The following is an 18727-nucleotide window of genomic DNA, read 5'->3' as shown; positions in this document are numbered from 1 at the left end:
TTCAGAAAAATGAGCTACCGTAAAGGTTTACCTCCACTTGAAGAGGAACTCCGAAGTTGTGAGGCATATCAATTTGGTATGCAAACAAGATTATGATTCACAAAATCAACTTGGTGAGCAACTTAACAATTGCAGCTGGTTCTTTTTGAAATTTAACAGAAGTCCTTATTTCACTATATCAGAATTACATGTATATATAGACGAGAAAGAATCTGCAGAATCTTCTTCTTTATAGGATTTTAGTTTAAATTATTTGCTTTCTGTGAATAAGATGTGGTGTTAAAACCTATCTCTACCTATCTTCCTATTTCAATCATGTTAAATTTATATTTCTACCACATTTGTGTAAGGATTTTTGTTTGTTACCACTCGGTGTCGGATAAGTCCCGATTATTTTGGAATTTGAAAAGTTTCATCTGCCTATGAAAAACGGTTCCATTTGAGGATTTAAAAACAGAATCACTAGTTAAACAACTTTGTTCGTTAGTTACGTGGATAAAAAGATCATTTTAATTGTTGGTAAAGTCACAACGCTGTCTTTATAAGATAAAGTTCTAAGGTGAAGCACAGAAAATTATATATGTTAAATTAAAGCAATTAAACAGCTTGGGACCCAACAAATTATAATAAGTTTAACTAGCTAGTTGTTGTATCCAACAAGTTGATGTGACACCATTAGCTAAAAGACATTCCAATATAAAAACACCATAAATTTGATATCATTACTTTGTATTATCAATTCTTGTCATAGTTATGGGAAGAAATTGCAATTTCTGTTTGCTCTTGCAGTTTTCATTATGCTTCATCACCATATTACTTCACTTGCTAATATTGACACTGATAAAGCTGCTCTTCTTGCACTGAAATCTCACATTTCTTTTGATCCTAACAACATCCTAGCAACAATTAATTCCTAGTTGTTGGTTTACTTTGACACTAATTTTCTTTCTATGTCTTCATTTTCTTGGACTCATCAACCATTATCTTGACAATTATATATTCACTGCTTGATTAATCAATTATAAATTACAAGAAAACAAGACTACTAAAAATGCTCTGACAATTCCCATGAATTCATATTTTTCTAAGAAAAATGTGTTATTTTTATCTGCTTTAGCACATAAAAATCTCTTTCTTTATCACATTAGAAGTTATTTCTGTTATCACATAAAAATAGTGACATTCGCCTTCTTGTGATATATGTTTCAAGTTGTTTCTAAATAGAGCTAGAGTTTTAGTTACAGATTCGAAAGAACTCAATATAGATTAATGAAAAACTATATATTTATGTTAATAAATCCAGTTAATATGTATAAATAATTTAGGGAAAAGGGGCAAATTTTAGTTATGAACTATCGAAACTTTCTTGTTTAGATAATTTAGAAATTGATTGATTTAGTTAATAGTTATTCATAAGGTTTATGTAAGAAGGATACTTAATTAATTTCATCGATTTATTTCATGTTGACTTGGCTGTGCATTTTAGGTCAACTAGTACTATTGTCATTTTACATATTAATGAGTTATTACCAAGAAAAAGTTTGAGTGTACTTAGCTTTTTCTACACATTTTTTTGACTTTATGGGTTAATGCTTAATAAGGTTCTCCAATGCCATAAGTGGTGCACTAATACAACTTTGATTACCAAAAGTTGGCACTCTTAAGTCTTAACCAATCCAATAAATTTGACATCATTAACTAGGCCATTCCTTTGCGATATCAATTCATTTAGAACATAAAAATATCTTTCTTTTTAACGTTAGGGTTTATTTCTATTATCACATAAAAATAGAGAAATTCGTCTTCTTGTGATGTTTCAAGTAGTTTCTAAACAGAGTTAGAGTTCTAGTTACACGTTCAAAAGAGAACTCAATATAGATTAACGAAAAACTCTATATTTATGTTAATAAATCCAGTTAATATGTACAAATAATTTAGGGAAAGGGGGTAAATGAGTTATTACCAAGAAAAAGTTTGAGTGTACTTAGCTTTTTCTACACATTTTTTTGACTTTATGGGTTAATGCTTAATAAGGTTCTCCAATGCCATAAGTGGTGCACTAATACAACTTTGATTACCAAAAGTTGGCACTCTTAAGTCTTAACCAATCCAATAAATTTGACATCATTAACTAGGCCATTCCTTTGCGATATCAATTCATTTAGAACATAAAAATATCTTTCTTTTTAACGTTAGGGTTTATTTCTATTATCACATAAAAATAGAGAAATTCGTCTTCTTGTGATGTTTCAAGTAGTTTCTAAACAGAGTTAGAGTTCTAGTTACACGTTCAAAAGAGAACTCAATATAGATTAACGAAAAACTCTATATTTATGTTAATAAATCCAGTTAATATGTACAAATAATTTAGGGAAAGGGGGTAAATGAGTTATTACCAAGAAAAAGTTTAGGTCAACTAGTACTATTGTCATTTTACATATTAATGAGTTATTACCAAGAAAAAGTTTGAGTGTACTTAGCTTTTTCTACACATTTTTTTGACTTTATGGGTTAATGCTTAATAAGGTTCTCCAATGCCATAAGTGGTGCACTAATACAACTTTGATTACCTAAAGTTGGCACTCTTAAGTCTTAACCAATCCAATAAATTTGACATCATTAAAATGATTTTTTTTTAATTGAAATATATTTGAAATTTAAAAAATAAGAAAATTTAATATATATTTTTTTTGAATGGGGAGGGTCGGGCACTACGTAATCTTGTATGTAAGATAATATAATGTTTTAGTTTTAATGATTGATAAGTTTTAAGTATTATTTTATAAATTTCATGATATTAAATTCCCACGCGAGGTGCGAATAATTTTACTTGTTATTTTAATGAATTTGATATGATTAAATAGGTCTTCTAACAGCATTGCTTTGCATTATCAATTCTTCTTGCCATAGTTATGGACACAAGTTATACTCTCCTCTTTGCTCAACTTTCAATTTTCATTCTGCTTCTTAACCATACTTCACTTGCTAATATTAGCACTGATGGAGCTGCTCTTCTTGCACTTAAATCACACATTTCTTCTCATCCTAACAACATCTTAGCAAGCAACTGGTCTTCTTCAACCTCGGTTTGCAGCTGGATTGGAATCACTTGCAGCTCCCGCCACCATCGAGTCACTGCTTTAGACATTTCTAGCATGCAACTTCATGGTACCATTACTCCACACCTTGGAAACCTCTCATTTCTTGTTTCCCTCAACATCAGTAATAACGCTTTTCATGGAGATTTGCCACAAGAGTTGGCTCGTTTGCAGAGGTTGAAAGTGATTGATGTCACAAGCAATAACTTCACCGGAGAATTTCCGTCATTTTTAAGTTTGTTACCAAATTTACACATTATGTACCTCTGGAGAAACCAATTTTCAGGTAAAATTCCATCCTCCCTTTCCAATCTGACAAAACTGCAAGTGTTGTCAATACAGAACAATTTTCTCCAAGGAGAGATCCCTCGGGAACTCGGTCATCTTCGTTACCTGAGTATCCTAGACCTGCAATATAATGGACTTACAGGCTCTATACCATCATCAATCTTTAACATTACTACAATGCAAGTAATTGCTCTTACAGGCAACAATCTTACTGGAAAGCTTCCAAAAACTATATGTGACCATCTTCCAAACTTGGAAGGGCTTCACCTCACAAGCAACTCCCTAGATGGAGTTATTCCACCAAACCTTGAGAAATGCCGAAAACTTCAAATATTGTCATTGTCTTACAATGAGTTTATTGGAATTGTACCAAGAGAGCTGGCCAACTTAACAGCTCTTACAGAATTATATCTCGGAGATCTGCATTTGGAAGGTAGTATGATATTTCCTTACAAGAAAAATGAAAATTTTCTTCCTTTTCTCTCTTCCGCTAAACTGGTAACTCATATACTTCCTGAAATTGACAGGAGAGATCCCTCGAGAAATCAGTGATCTTCGTTACTTGACTATCCTAGATCTGCAATTTAATCAACTTAGTGGCTCTATACCACCATCAATCTTCAACATTACCACAATGCAAGTAATTGCTCTTACGGGCAACAATCTTACTGGAAAGCTTCCAAAAACTATATGTGACCATCTTCCAAACTTGCAAAGGCTTTACCTCTCAAAGAACTCCTTAGATGGAGTTATTCCACCAAGCCTTGAGAAATGCCGAAAACTTCAAATATTGTCATTGTCTTACAATGAGTTTATTGGAATTGTACCAAGAGAGCTGGCCAACTTAACAGCTCTTACAGAATTATATCTCAGAGCCCTGCATTTGGAAGGTAGTATGATATTTCCTTACAAGATAAATGAAAATTTTCTTCCTTTTCTCTCTTCCGCTAAACTGGTAACTCATATACTTCCTGAAATTGACAGGAGAGATCCCTCGAGAAATCAGTGATCTTCGTTACTTGACTATCCTAGATCTGCAATTTAATCAACTTAGTGGCTCTATACCACCATCAATCTTCAACATTACCACAATGCAAATCATTGATTTTACTGGCAATAATCTTACTGGTAAGCTTCCACCAAGCCTCGAGAAATGCAGAAAGCTTCAAGTCTTGGCATTGTCGCTCAATGAGTTTATAGGAACTATACCAAGAGAGATAGCCAACTTAACAGTTCTTACAGAATTATATCTCAAAGCTCTGCATTTGGAAGGTAGTATGATATTTCCTTACAAGAAAAATGAAAATTTTCTTCCTTTTCTCTCTTCCGCTAAACTGGTAACTCATATACTTCCTGAAATTGACAGGAGAGATCCCTCGAGAAATCAGTGATCTTCGTTACTTGACTATCCTAGATCTGCAATTTAATCAACTTAGTGGCTCTATACCACCATCAATCTTCAACATTACCACAATGCAAATCATTGATTTTACTGGCAATAATCTTACTGGTAAGCTTCCACCAAGCCTCGAGAAATGCAGAAAGCTTCAAGTCTTGGCATTGTCGCTCAATGAGTTTATAGGAACTATACCAAGAGAGATAGCCAACTTAACAGTTCTTACAGAATTATATCTCAAAGCTCTGCATTTGGAAGGTAGTATGATATTTCCTTACAAGAAAAATGAAAATTTTCTTCCTTTTCTCTCTTCCGCTAAACTGGTAACTCATATACTTCCTGAAATTGACAGGAGAGATCCCTCGAGAAATCAGTGATCTTCGTTACTTGACTATCCTAGATCTGCAATTTAATCAACTTAGTGGCTCTATACCACCATCAATCTTCAACATTACCACAATGCAAATCATTGATTTTACTGGCAATAATCTTACTGGTAAGCTTCCACCAAGCCTCGAGAAATGCAGAAAGCTTCAAGTCTTGGCATTGTCGCTCAATGAGTTTATAGGAACTATACCAAGAGAGATAGCCAACTTAACAGTTCTTACAGAATTATATCTCAAAGCTCTGCATTTGGAAGGTAGTATGATATTTCCTTACAAGAAAAATGAAATTTTTCTTCCTTTTCTCTCTTCCGCTAAACTGGTAACTCATATACTTCCTGAAATTGACAGGAGAGATCCCTCGAGAAATCAGTGATCTTCGTTACTTGACTATCCTAGATCTGCAATTTAATCAACTTAGTGGCTCTATACCACCATCAATCTTCAACATTACCACAATGCAAATCATTGATTTTACTGGCAATAATCTTACTGGTAAGCTTCCACCAAGCCTCGAGAAATGCAGAAAGCTTCAAGTCTTGGCATTGTCGCTCAATGAGTTTATAGGAACTATACCAAGAGAGATAGCCAACTTAACAGTTCTTACAGAATTATATCTCAAAGCTCTGCATTTGGAAGGTAGTATGATATTTCCTTACAAGAAAAATGAAATTTTTCTTCCTTTTCTCTCTTCCGCTAAACTGGTAACTCATATACTTCCTGAAATTGACAGGAGAGATCCCTCGAGAAATCAGTGATCTTCGTTACTTGACTATCCTAGATCTGCAATTTAATCAACTTAGTGGCTCTATACCACCATCAATCTTCAACATTACCACAATGCAAATCATTGATTTTACTGGCAATAATCTTACTGGTAAGCTTCCACCAAGCCTCGAGAAATGCAGAAAGCTTCAAGTCTTGGCATTGTCGCTCAATGAGTTTATAGGAACTATACCAAGAGAGATAGCCAACTTAACAGTTCTTACAGAATTATATCTCAAAGCTCTGCATTTGGAAGGTAGTATGATATTTCCTTACAAGAAAAATGAAATTTTTCTTCCTTTTCTCTCTTCCGCTAAACTGGTAACTCATATACTTCCTGAAATTGACAGGAGAGATCCCTCGAGAAATCAGTGATCTTCGTTACTTGACTATCCTAGATCTGCAATTTAATCAACTTAGTGGCTCTATACCACCATCAATCTTCAACATTACCACAATGCAAATCATTGATTTTACTGGCAATAATCTTACTGGTAAGCTTCCACCAAGCCTCGAGAAATGCAGAAAGCTTCAAGTCTTGGCATTGTCGCTCAATGAGTTTATAGGAACTATACCAAGAGAGATAGCCAACTTAACAGTTCTTACAGAATTATATCTCAAAGCTCTGCATTTGGAAGGTAGTATGATATTTCCTTACAAGAAAAATGAAATTTTTCTTCCTTTTCTCTCTTCCGCTAAACTGGTAACTCATATACTTCCTGAAATTGACAGGAGAGATCCCTCGAGAAATCAGTGATCTTCGTTACTTGACTATCCTAGATCTGCAATTTAATCAACTTAGTGGCTCTATACCACCATCAATCTTCAACATTACCACAATGCAAATCATTGATTTTACTGGCAATAATCTTACTGGTAAGCTTCCAACAACTATATGTGACCATCTTCCAAACTTGGAAGGGCTTCACCTCACAAGCAACTCCCTAGATGGAGTTATTCCACCAAGCCTCGAGAAATGCAGAAAGCTTCAAGTCTTGGCATTGTCGCTCAATGAGTTTATAGGAACTATACCAAGAGAGATAGCCAACTTAACAGTTCTTACAGAATTATATCTCAAAGCTCTGCATTTGGAAGGTAGTATGATATTTCCTTACAAGAAAAATGAAATTTTTCTTCCTTTTCTCTCTTCCGCTAAACTGGTAACTCATATACTTCCTGAAATTGACAGGAGAGATCCCTCGAGAAATCAGTGATCTTCGTTACTTGACTATCCTAGATCTGCAATTTAATCAACTTAGTGGCTCTATACCACCATCAATCTTCAACATTACCACAATGCAAATCATTACTCTTACTGACAATAATCTTACTGGTAAGCTTCCACCAAGCCTCGAGAAATGCAGAAAGCTTCAAGTCTTGGCATTGTCGCTCAATGAGTTTATAGGAACTATACCAAGAGAGATAGCCAACTTAACAGCTCTTACAGAATTATATCTCGAAACTCTGCATTTGGAAGGTAGTATGATATTTCTTTACAAGAAAAATGAAAATTTTCTTCCTTTCGGAGCTCTGCATAAGGTAAGTGTAACTCATATATTTCCCAAAATTGACAGGAGAGATACCAATGGAGCTAGGTAATCTTAAGAAACTTCAGGTACTGCAGTTAGCAGAAAATGAGCTTACTGGCTCTGTTCCTGACAGCATTTTCAACATGTCAGCACTGAAGATTATAGATTTTGGACAAAACAAGCTTTCAGGTACTCTACCTTCAGATTTAGGTCGTAGAATTCCCAACCTAGAAGTATTTCTTTGTGGAGGAAATAATCTGAGTGGTTTTATCTCTGATTCAATCACAAATTCTTCAAGACTCAGAATGTTTGACATCTCATTCAACAGTTTCACAGGTCCAATTCCTAAATCATTTGGTAACTTAGAATACCTTGAGATTCTTAACTTAGAGATGAATAATTTTATCAGTGATTCATCATTGAGCTTCCTTACATCATTAACAAACTGTAGGAAACTAAGAGCACTCCGATTTAATGAGAATGCATTGGATGGGGCATTACCAGCGTCTGTTGGTAATTTCTCAAACTCGATGCAAAATTTTCAAGGAAATGGCTGTAAGCTAAAGGGCGTCATTCCTCGAGAAATCGGTAATCTTACTGGAGTGATACATATGAGTCTGTTTAACAATAAGTTGGCTGGACATATTCCAAATACTGTCCAAGACATGTTGAACCTCCAAGAATTTTATCTACATAGCAATGAGATTAAAGGTACCATACCAAATGTTATATGCAGTTTAAAGAATCTTGGTGCATTAGACTTGTCAGGAAATCATTTTTCTGGTTCAGTGCCCTCATGCTTAGGGAATGTAACTAGTTTGAGGTATCTTAATCTAGCTTACAACAGGCTGAATTCAAGATTACCTGCAAACTTGGGGAGCCTTCAAGATCTCATTGAATTAAGTGTTTCATCCAATTCATTAAGTGGTCATATTCCTCTGGAGTTGGGAAATTTAAAGGCAGTAACACTAATTGATTTGTCAAAAAATGATTTTTCTGGTAAAATTCCTAGCACTTTAGGAGGTCTAGCTGAATTGATTAATCTTCCTCTAGCACATAATAGATTAGAGGGGCCTATTCCAGATTCATTTGGCAAATTGTTGGCATTGGAATTCTTGGATTTGTCTTATAACAATCTTAGTGGTGAAATTCCAAAGTCATTAGAAGCTCTAGTGTATCTCAAATACATGAATTTCTCATTCAATAAACTCAGTGGAGAAATTCCCATTGGTGGTCCTTTTGTAAATGTCACTAGTCAATCCTTCTTGTCCAATGATGCACTTTGTGGTGACTCCCGGTTTAACATAAAACCATGTCAAACTAAATCTACAAAGAAGTCAAGAAGAAAAAGAGTGCTTATAGGTTTATATACGCTGTTAGGGATTGGGTCGCTCTTTGTGTTGGTAGTTGGATATGTGGTGTTAAGATTGAGAAAGACAAAGAAGAATGCAAGTCAAGCAGATGTGTCTCTGGTAAAAGAACATGAAAGAATTTCCTATTATGAACTTGAACATGCAACAGAAGGATTCGACGAAAGCAACTTGCTTGGTACAGGGAGTTTTAGTGTGGTCTACAAAGGGATACTTAAGGATGGTACTCTTTTGGCAGCAAAGGTATTCAATGTGCAATTGGAGGGTGCATTTAAAAGTTTTGATACGGAATGTGAGATACTCCGGAACCTTCGCCACAGAAATCTGACCAAAGTTATTACAAGCTGTGCCAACCTTGATTTCAAGGCCCTGGTGTTGGAATACATGCCCAATGGGACACTTGATAAATGGTTATACTCCCACAACTTGTTCTTGAACTTATTACAGAGATTGGATATAATGATAGATGTTGCATCTGCAATTGACTATCTCCACAATGGCTATACAACGCCTGTGGTTCATTGTGACTTGAAGCCAAGTAATGTCTTGCTTGATCAGGAAATGGTTGGTCATGTCAGTGATTTTGGCATTGCGAAATTGCTAGGTGAAGGGGAGGCTTCTGTTCAAACAAGGACAATTTCAACCATTGGATATATTGCTCCAGGTATATTAAAACTTCTTAAAGTTTTTCTTGTTTCTCCTTTCAGTTTTGGCATATTCCATTTTAACTAGGAAGCTTTTATGATAATTTTTTAAAAATAATCGTAGAGTATGGACAAGATGGCATAGTATCCACGAGTTGTGATGTTTATAGTTTTGGCATCCTGATGATGGAGGCATTCACAAGAAGAAGACCAAGTGATGAAACATTTACCGGTGAATTGAGCATACAGCGTTGGGTTAGTGATTCCTTTCCGGGTGAAATTCATAAGGTGGTGGATTGCAATTTGGTACAGCCAGGGGATGAACAAATTGATGCAAAGATGCGATGTTTGTTATCTATCATGGAATTATCTTTGAACTGCACTTTAGTGAAACCTGATGCAAGAATTAGCATGAAAGATGCTCTTTCAACACTCAAAAAGATCAGGCTACAGCTTGTCAATAATCGGCATTAGGTGGAATCAGACTGTCTGCTCTTGTATATTATTTGATTACCTATGCCAATTAGGTTAAGATTTCAATTCTACTCAAGTGTATTTAATCAAGGTTGTAGGAAACAACTAGTTTCTTGATATATGTAGTTTTGATATACTATTATATTAGCTATTTTAGAAGTGTACTGATAAGCAGATGCATTTTGAAAAGGCCAAACCCATCGGTGGCCCTCTAAAGTTGGCACCAATTTTCACTTAGACACCTTAACTAGACTTAATTTATTTTAGACACCTTATATAAGTTTTCATTGTGTAATTTTGACACTTTTTGCAGACACGTCATAGAGTGTGTGATCCACTCATTTATTGCGCGTGAAAAGCTTTTTTAATTATTTTTTCTTCTTCTTCCCCATTTTTAGCCTCCATTTTTCAAGCTCAACTCCATCCATGGCGAATGTTTTAAAATTTTCAAAAAAGACCTATTATAAGATTTAAATATTGAAATAATCATGAAATTCTTTTTTGGAGGAATTTACTATTATAATATGGAAGTGGATTTGATTTTTCCTCTTCCTTCACTGTCCTTCAAACTTTGCTCTCACAGTAAGCGCTTTCTTATTTTTTTTTTCCAGTTAATTTTAATTATTTCTATTCAATTTTACTGTTTGTTATTGATTAAGAAGAATGCTAATCCATGACTTAGCTTTATTCTTCTATAATAAAAGAGTTGGTGCAGCGTTTCTGCAAAATAGTTATTTTGGAGAAGACAATGAGAAGGTTGCAAAATATTTTTTGTTAATTGGTTAAATGTTCTTTTAATTATGTGGGCAAAAATGCCACATTTCATCGATTCATTGACTACATTTTGTTTTTCTCAAAATTCATTATTTAAGAATGATTTTAGGCACAAATGACAAATGTCGTCATTTAATTGGACACTTTACACATCATTCGCGAGTGCATTATTACACATTTTTGCTGATTGTAAAGAAAGTGTCAAAATGACACAACAAAATCTTACATGAAGTGTCTAAAATGAACAAAGTCTAGTTTGTCTAAGTGAAAGTTAGTGTCAACTTTAGGGGGCCACCGATAGATTAGGCCTTTTGAAAATTATGTTTCTATCTTGGATATGATATACAAACTCTATACATCTAGATAGGCTTGATAGAAGAATGATTTAGGCTTCATCTGTTTGCACTTGATGAAGGTCTGAATTTGAATGGTTCAGACCTTAGAAAATTAAGATTTAAGCACTAATTTGGTCTGAATAGGTCTTAATCATTAACATCTTCAGCAAAGTTTTAATATCATTTAGAGGTATTTTTATGTAGATAATTTTCACCATCACTTTGTCCACAACCACAACCTACCATCACCATTTTTGTCATCACAACCACCGTTAGTCACCACCACCTTTGTTATCACAACCACCACTGTTGTCATCTGTTGGTACTCGCTATCGTATCGATCACCCCAACATTATAATTATATCCACTTTCAACGCCACCACCAGTATTGCAATTGCCATCACCAATGTCACCACTATCAATATTGCCACCACTGCAATCAATCCCTAATATCAACCATCTCCACCATCACAACTAGCTTCACCTCCAACTACCAACAACACCATTATCAACTACCACACGTTCCTTAGCAAGCAACACCCCCAACTACTAGCATCAACCAACTCTACCATGAAATCATCGTCACTAACCACCTCTATCATCACAATCATCTACAAAAAGTATTTCTCAGACACCAACTAATATGACCACTAGCCTTCAAGCACATTCTCTGAGGGTGCTCTTAGTTCTTGGACCAAATGGAAAGATGGCTTACACGATTAAAATAACAGAAGATAAGGTCACTCTACGTAACAACTAAAGAATAGTAAATTAAAAACAAAGGGATATATACAAAGGCCAACCAAATTTGATAACTTGTAGGCCTCATTTACATACTAAGGTTTCTATGGATGGAGTTCATAATGCACAAACTGAGACAATACGCGCATGAATGCAAGCAGATAAGAGATCTATGATTCACTATCACATAAACTAGAACACAAAATTATTACTTACAACAACCAATGTGCAGATTAATATTTCCATACAACCCAAGGTGCATTCTTTAGCATGGTTTTGCAAAAAAAGAAACTTAATGCACCAAATAAATGGAACAATTACATTTAAAAGTTTCCTCAGTGTTTGCAAAACGGGAAAAAAATTCACATTTATAGAAGGCTATATAAACTATTAGTCAAATCATTTCTTGATATCCATAGCTCTCAGACCTTTTCCGGTTTTAAACTTTAAAACAGCCTGATCAAATGTGACTCTAACGTGCTCGCAGATAAGCATTAGATCCTGGCATGAATCATTAAATACCTCTCTTGCTGGATCCCCTGCAATAGAAGACCACTAAAAGTTGCATAAAATCTTGATGTACCAAAACACAAACAGAGATCCACAACATTTCTCAGAATAGAAGGGTATAAACATATGGAAGCATAAAAAGACTATTATAAATTGTTATAAAGGATTTCCAAGCAGTCCTATCATACGATGTACAATATACCCAAGGGTGTGGCTTAGTGGTCAATAAAGTATGTTGAGAACCATGAGGGTTCAAATCCCAGCAGAGACAAAAAACAGTAAACGATTTTTTCCCATATGTCCTAGCCGAGGTGGACAGAGATACCAGTACTTGTTGCTGGTGGGAGGTGGCAGCTGATAGGTATTCCGTGGACTTAGTCGAGGTGCACTTAAACTAGCCCGGACACCACGGTTATCGAAAAAAATTATCATACTATGTACATAGGCATGTTGTAGAAATATCTAACACCACAATCTACTGCATGAACCAGATCAAATAAGCTGAAAGAAAAAGGCGATTTTTTAATGGGAAGGGCATCACAATATATTCTCCACCAAAACCAACTGGCCAGAAAGTCCAACAGCTATTTAAAAAGTCCATGATGAAAGCTTTAGCTAGTATCAAGCATGCTATGTTAATGTGGAAGCAGGATGCATATTCCCGTCATAGATAAGATAAGTTTTAAAAAAATCAAAAAATATAAGGTTTTCTTTTTGTACAAGTTGTAGAAATATCTACATATTTAAGCTTTACCAGTAGTCTGAACTCTTATATTCACTCGAGCATCAGAGGGATGTGGAATGCTGTAGCCACAAAATGTTACTCTGGGACTGCAAGAAAATAGACATAAGTTAATCATTGCCCTAAGTTTGTTTCATAAACCACTCTTAAGAAAAAAGAGAGAGGGGGAGGGGGGTGGGGAGTGGCAGACAGATCATGCAACAACATAAACATAAGATCAGTGGAATGTAACAAAATGAGATAAGGAGGCTATCTACATGACGAGTTGAGTAATAATCTTCAAGCAAAATTCTAGAAGATGGTTTATATTAGTCAGGGCCGACTCAACAAGATCGGGGGCCTAAAGCCAAACCTTCAAGAGATGCCCTAATATTTTGAGAAGTATTTTGTTTCTTTAATCTTTTTAATAATTTTATTCTTGACTTCACTTGCCAATAATTTTAATAATTCACTTTGAATACTCTCAATTTTGTATCTACATTATTCCATTGACTTGGATCATATATATTTTTAGGGATGCAACTATTTAAATTATTTAGGAGTTCTTGATATCGGGAACAATGTCACATTTTCACCAACTTCTTCTAGATTTTCTTCTTGAATATTATTATCATCTAACTCAATTCTATTGGTGACTTGTTCATTTGAAGAACATCCTCCAATATTTTTTATTCAAAATTTTTATTATTTGTTAAAAATCTATCAAGGGCTCTTTTTTAAGATTTATTTAATTCTTCAAGTTTTCTCTCTTTTTGCAAAATCGGTATCATGTTTTCTAGTTGACATATTGAAATTGAATAAATTTTAATACAATTTACATATACTTATGAACTAAGAATATCAACAATAACAATTTTTCAAGAAAAACTCTAAAACCCCCTTACACGTTTTTTTTCTTTCAAAAAATTAATATAATTTTTTTAATAATATGTACAAGTACTTTTTTTCTAAAAAATGGGGGCCCAAAAAATATGGGCCCACAAGCGATGGCTTTAGTGGCCTAGTGGTTAAGACGGCCCTGATATTAGTACTTGCAGTGATCACTGCATAATGAAAGAAGAAAGGAAAGAGGAAGAGATGAATTACTAACTCTTGATTTAGAGTGAATCTAACAGCATTTGCCAGTGTATGGTCCTCATCTGTAAGCGAGAATGTTGCTTTTGACTGATCTTCGAATGAACCGTGCTCCATTGACTGTTTCCAGAAATGAGGATAATTTGAAAATAATTAGCAAATTTTTGAAATTTCGAATGTAATGTAATCTATGGATTGAAAAAGAAGAAAAGAACCATATAAGAAGTGAGACAAGAGTTGTCAAATGGTAAGAAAGCAATTTCACCTAACACATGTTTCTCCTGATTAGTGCTTTCAGTGAACTATTACCTAAAGAGCAAACCATATTGTACTACAATAAGAAACAGTCAAAACCCTAAGGACCTTAATTATGTGATCCAATGTTTTACAATACCAAAGCATAATCAACTATGAATGTTTAACCAGTGTTGTCAGAGGTGCAAAACATGTTGAGTGTTTCGCCTCGCTTAACATGTGGTGTCGTCACGAAGCTTCTAAGACATACTTTTCAATTTCTTTGTTTATATACTTTCGGTTCATGCTTATAAGTATTAGACTTCATGCCTAGTCAAACACCTTCACATAAATTGAGACTTTATGCCTAGTCAAACACCTTCACACAAATTGAGACAGAGGGAGTACTACTTTTCAAACAATGACTAAGATCTCATAGCAGGCCCAAAAGCTGGTCGTATCACCTAATTTTCCAGAATTAATGCATTATCCCTAACATGTTTTCATGCTTTCAGATCTTAAGTATATCTCTTAGCCAATATCTATTTTTTCTATTTCATGAAATTAACCAGACTACACATACATATTTGTATGTTTTCTCCATTTGTGCATTTCTTCATTAAAGGTCACGTTTTCTTTGCGCTTTGCACTTAAAGCCCCAATAGACCTTAGAGGCGTTTTGCGGTTGTCTCCTTTGAGTCAACTAGTCAGAGGTACTGTTTTCTAGCTTTGCTTCATATCTAAAAACATTCAACAGAGGTCCAAATGGATGAAAAAAACATGAAAAAGTGCCCAAAGAAAGGTAACTTTAGGAAACAAGTAACCACAGATAAAATAGCAATAGAAGCAAATGTATGTCTCAGAGTTCCTTGGCCAGTGACACACTATTTTGGAGGCAATGGGGCATATTGCTTCTTGCCACTGCATGACTCACATGGGAAGCAAATAAGAAAAATACTATCCGGTTAAATTCAGAAGACATAATATCAATGGGGTGTCATATATAGAAGGATCTATCATATCAAAGTTGAGGTCTTGAAGATTAGGATAGAAGGCTAGCAAGTAGTTGGATGTTGTCACATTCTGTGTGGGAGAGAGAGTGGGCTAGCCTCCCCCTCTCCTTTTGTCCTTTTAGTAGTATTATTTAGTTATCACATAGCTTCTTGTTCTTCAATGTGTATTACTATTTCCTGTTGCATTTGTTTTGTATTTTGCTACTTCGCTAGCTCTTTTCTTATAATCCTACATCGGATACTTTCCTTTTGAGCCAAGGTTCTATTGAAAATAGTTTCTCTACCACACAAAGGTAGGGTAACGTTCGCATACATCATACCCTCTCAAAACCCCACTAGTGGGATTACACTAGGTATGTTGTTGTTGGAAAGAGGGGGAGCAAGTTAGCTGCGGAGGAGTATTAACACAATTTTGAGGTTTAAAAGCAATTGAAATTTAAGTTTTGATTTGTTCAATTTTCAGCCAAACCACTAGAGTTTATTTCAATCTGGCCAAGGTCCTTCCATTTAACTGAGCACCAAGGATATTTTTTGATTGGTAAAAGTGTAAAGCATATCACATCTAATATAAGTACAAATTTCAAAAGAGACTATACGGGGTAGTTTGGTAGTTGGTTAGAGTTATGCAAATATTTTTAATCTAGGGATTAGTTACGATGGAATCTATGTATTATCTTATGTAGGAATTAGTTATTCATGTATTAGCTTATATATGTATAACTTGTATATATATTAGTTATGTGGCTTTCTAAATTGAAAATCAAACACCGTATTAATTTAATACATGAATAACTTACCAACTAATCAGGCTACCAAACGTGGTATTACCTATATAGGAATGGATAACTCACCTCCAAACAAACTACCAAACGACCCCTAATTGTTCTATGTAAATATATTTAACCATAGTCTATGGTGTCATCAATAGTCCCATTACATTGTAGAACGCAAAATGCAAAGTTTAGCTTTTTCAACAATGATAATTCCGTGTCAAGCCTACTTACCCTTGTGTTTTCAGATACAAAAATCAACGAAACCAACTATGATTCTCTCAAACTCTTTTTTAAATCCTTTGAATTACCAATTATGTAGTCTCCAAAAATGTAAATTTTACTCTAAAACAACTTAAAGAATCTATGCCCCAATAGACACAAACAAAAATATAAGATGCTTTGACCCATTCACCTAAATTTGGACAAAAGAAGTAGTAGCACATAATTTCACCCACTTAACTAAGATTGTGAAATATAATAAAGAAACTTGAATCTTTTGAGCAAAAAGGAATTTTTTTAGATGAAAATAAACACTTAGAACAAAAGGGTACCTTAATTCAAGGCCAAAGATGTAAACTTTGCTGCTCCACCACAAGCAAAAGCTTGAAATTTTGTTGGAAAAAAAAAAGAAAATCTAACAGAGAAGTGATGGCAAAAGGGCCCAAGAGGAGAAGCGAGAGAGGAAAAATAGCTGAGGGTTTTAAGAGGGTTTGGCTGTTTGGGCAAAGGACCTAGGTTTAATCTCATTTAAGTTATTTCATTTTTATATTATATTAATTTTGTTAAAGTGAATAGTTTTAATTCAACCGAAATAGATTATTTGTTTAGTCTCTCCTAAAATCACATTATTTTAAAAAGTGTTTTTATAACGAGCAGTTTATATTTGATCAATAAATTTAATATTTTTGAGCAGCAAGTAGTGTTTGACAATATTTTGAAAAAGGCTGCAATTTGTTTTATCTTATGATAAAATTATTTTTGCTTTGGTTAAACACCTTATTCTTTTAAAAATAAGTACTTTAAAAAAGAAAATAGGTCTCACAAAAACTTAGCCAAACAACTACATATTAAATGATAATTATTATTTCATATATCCTAATTTATGTGATGAAATTTAATTAGACATAGAATTTCAGAAATATGTGAGACTTTGTACTATCTCAAAATTACTCTTTAATTAAAATAAATTTTTAAATAGAAAAGTTAATCTTTATAAAAAAAAATTGCTAATTAAGTGAGACGCAATAGGATCAAAAAGTTGATATAATAAAATATTTGTTAAATAAAAGATGCATCATTTTTTATGGACTAAATGAAATAGAGAAAGTACTTATTAAACTCCACTAACTGATACAGACTTTACATTAACTTTTAGCATAAATTTATCTTAATTTATGTAACAAATATTTTGTTATGATATTTGAAGTTAAATTTTAAAAATGATATGTAAAAATAAAATTTTATCTGAACATGCATTTAGCTCTTGAATTATATTTTTCCAAATTTAATGTAAAAAATTGACACAATATCTTTTTTAGGAAAAAAAAAAGTAACTTACAAAAATGACTATAGTTGTAGGGTTATTGAAGTTCAATAGCTATAAGTATGCTATTTATAAAAAATGACTATATTTTATGTCTTAATCTTGTTGTATATTTGTATTTTTTTTTCAATTTTTTTATTTATACAATGATACAATTATAATTACAATGCACTAAATAAGGTAATCTCTTGTTATAGTGACTGAATGCCCCCTAATTATGTTTCTAAAACTCTCAACTTCCCATAATTAAATTAAAAACTAATGATTACGTCCCTATCCGCTTGGATTCCAACTAATAATTAATAACTAATATTAAATTAACAACTAATTTTACCTTATGAATACACCTATATCATATAGGAGTGCCAATGTTAATAAACAAAATTTAGATACAGTGAACAATCCAGAATTAAGAAAATGGAAAATAATACAATGTGAGTATATAAGTATTTGACTATATAAAAAATTGAAACGCCAACAAAACTCAATCTTTTTTTCTCATGTTTGCTATTTTTTTACAATATATATATATAATTGATAACTCAAGTATTTGTTTATACAAAAATAATGTAATTATATATCAAAATATACTTGTATTACCTGGTCAACCTTTCAACTTGTGTTAATATTTCAATATATTGGGACAATCCAAAAAAAAATGACAAGTGGATATAATACAATACAAGTATCCAAATATATAAGTATTTCACTATATAAAATAATAAAAATCAGACAATCCTCAAACTCTTTTTTGCTCACGTTCTTCATGTAATACATTCAACCTTTCAACAAGATGTATACAAATACAAATTTCATATAAACGAGAAAAAAATGCAAATAGAAGATATTTGAGGAAGATATGTCACAAAAATTGCTCATGAAAATCAAGTAAAGAATTGTGAATTGGAAGGAAATTGGAGAAAAAAATGGTGATTTGGTGATATTGAAAGAGAAAATAGCAAAGAGGGTAAACATGGGGAGTAAAGCACCGTAAAGCATGTTTGACTGGTATTAATTAGGCATGTAAAATTATCTTTGCTT

The 18727-nt window shown here is 33.5% G+C and overlaps 2 protein-coding genes across 2 annotated transcripts; one reads left to right on the top strand and one right to left on the bottom strand.

Moving 5' to 3' along the window:
• Positions 1-2912: 2912 nt before the first annotated feature.
• On the top strand, positions 2913-10184 carry LOC102596813 (LRR receptor-like serine/threonine-protein kinase FLS2). Its single transcript, XM_015314061.1, has 12 exons — positions 2913-3819; positions 3914-4276; positions 4371-4658; positions 4753-5040; positions 5135-5422; positions 5517-5804; positions 5899-6186; positions 6281-6568; positions 6663-7025; positions 7120-7407; positions 7505-9493; positions 9598-10184. The coding sequence occupies exons 1-12, from the start codon at positions 2913-2915 to the stop codon at positions 9945-9947; spliced, it is 5988 nt and encodes a 1995-aa protein (XP_015169547.1). The 3' UTR covers positions 9948-10184.
• Positions 10185-11959: 1775 nt separating this feature from the next.
• On the bottom strand, positions 11960-16865 carry LOC102593288 (DNA-directed RNA polymerases I and III subunit RPAC2-like). Its single transcript, XM_006358651.2, has 4 exons — positions 16695-16865; positions 14140-14243; positions 13062-13138; positions 11960-12336 (listed from the first exon to the last, which is right to left on the bottom strand). Exons 2-4 carry the CDS (start codon positions 14238-14240, stop codon positions 12197-12199), a joined length of 318 nt encoding a protein of 105 aa, XP_006358713.1. The 5' UTR covers positions 14241-14243; positions 16695-16865; the 3' UTR covers positions 11960-12196.
• Between the last annotated feature and the right edge of the window lie 1862 nt (positions 16866-18727).

The sequence above is a fragment of the Solanum tuberosum genome, unplaced genomic scaffold (genome assembly GCF_000226075.1).
Source record: "Solanum tuberosum cultivar DM 1-3 516 R44 unplaced genomic scaffold, SolTub_3.0 scf00266, whole genome shotgun sequence".
Classification (NCBI taxonomy): Eukaryota; Viridiplantae; Streptophyta; class Magnoliopsida; order Solanales; family Solanaceae; genus Solanum; species Solanum tuberosum.
The sequence above is the reverse complement of the archived record's forward strand: the minus strand, read 5'-3'. Positions and strand labels throughout refer to the sequence as shown.

Excerpts from the sequence above, each read along its gene's own strand:
- LOC102596813 (XM_015314061.1), top strand. The coding sequence starts at position 2,913 with ATGGACACAAGTTATACTCTCCTCTTTGCTCAACTTTCAATTTTCATT. Across the intron at positions 4,277-4,370 it reads CAGAGCCCTGCATTTGGAAG|GAGAGATCCCTCGAGAAATC; the intron begins GTAGTATGATAT and ends TGAAATTGACAG. Across the intron at positions 5,041-5,134 it reads CAAAGCTCTGCATTTGGAAG|GAGAGATCCCTCGAGAAATC; the intron begins GTAGTATGATAT and ends TGAAATTGACAG.
- LOC102593288 (XM_006358651.2), bottom strand. The coding sequence starts at position 14,240 with ATGGAGCACGGTTCATTCGAAGATCAGTCAAAAGCAACATTCTCGCTT. Across the intron at positions 13,139-14,139 it reads AGATTCACTCTAAATCAAGA|TCCCAGAGTAACATTTTGTG; the intron begins GTTAGTAATTCA and ends ATTTTCTTGCAG. Across the intron at positions 12,337-13,061 it reads TATAAGAGTTCAGACTACTG|GGGATCCAGCAAGAGAGGTA; the intron begins GTAAAGCTTAAA and ends CTTCTATTGCAG.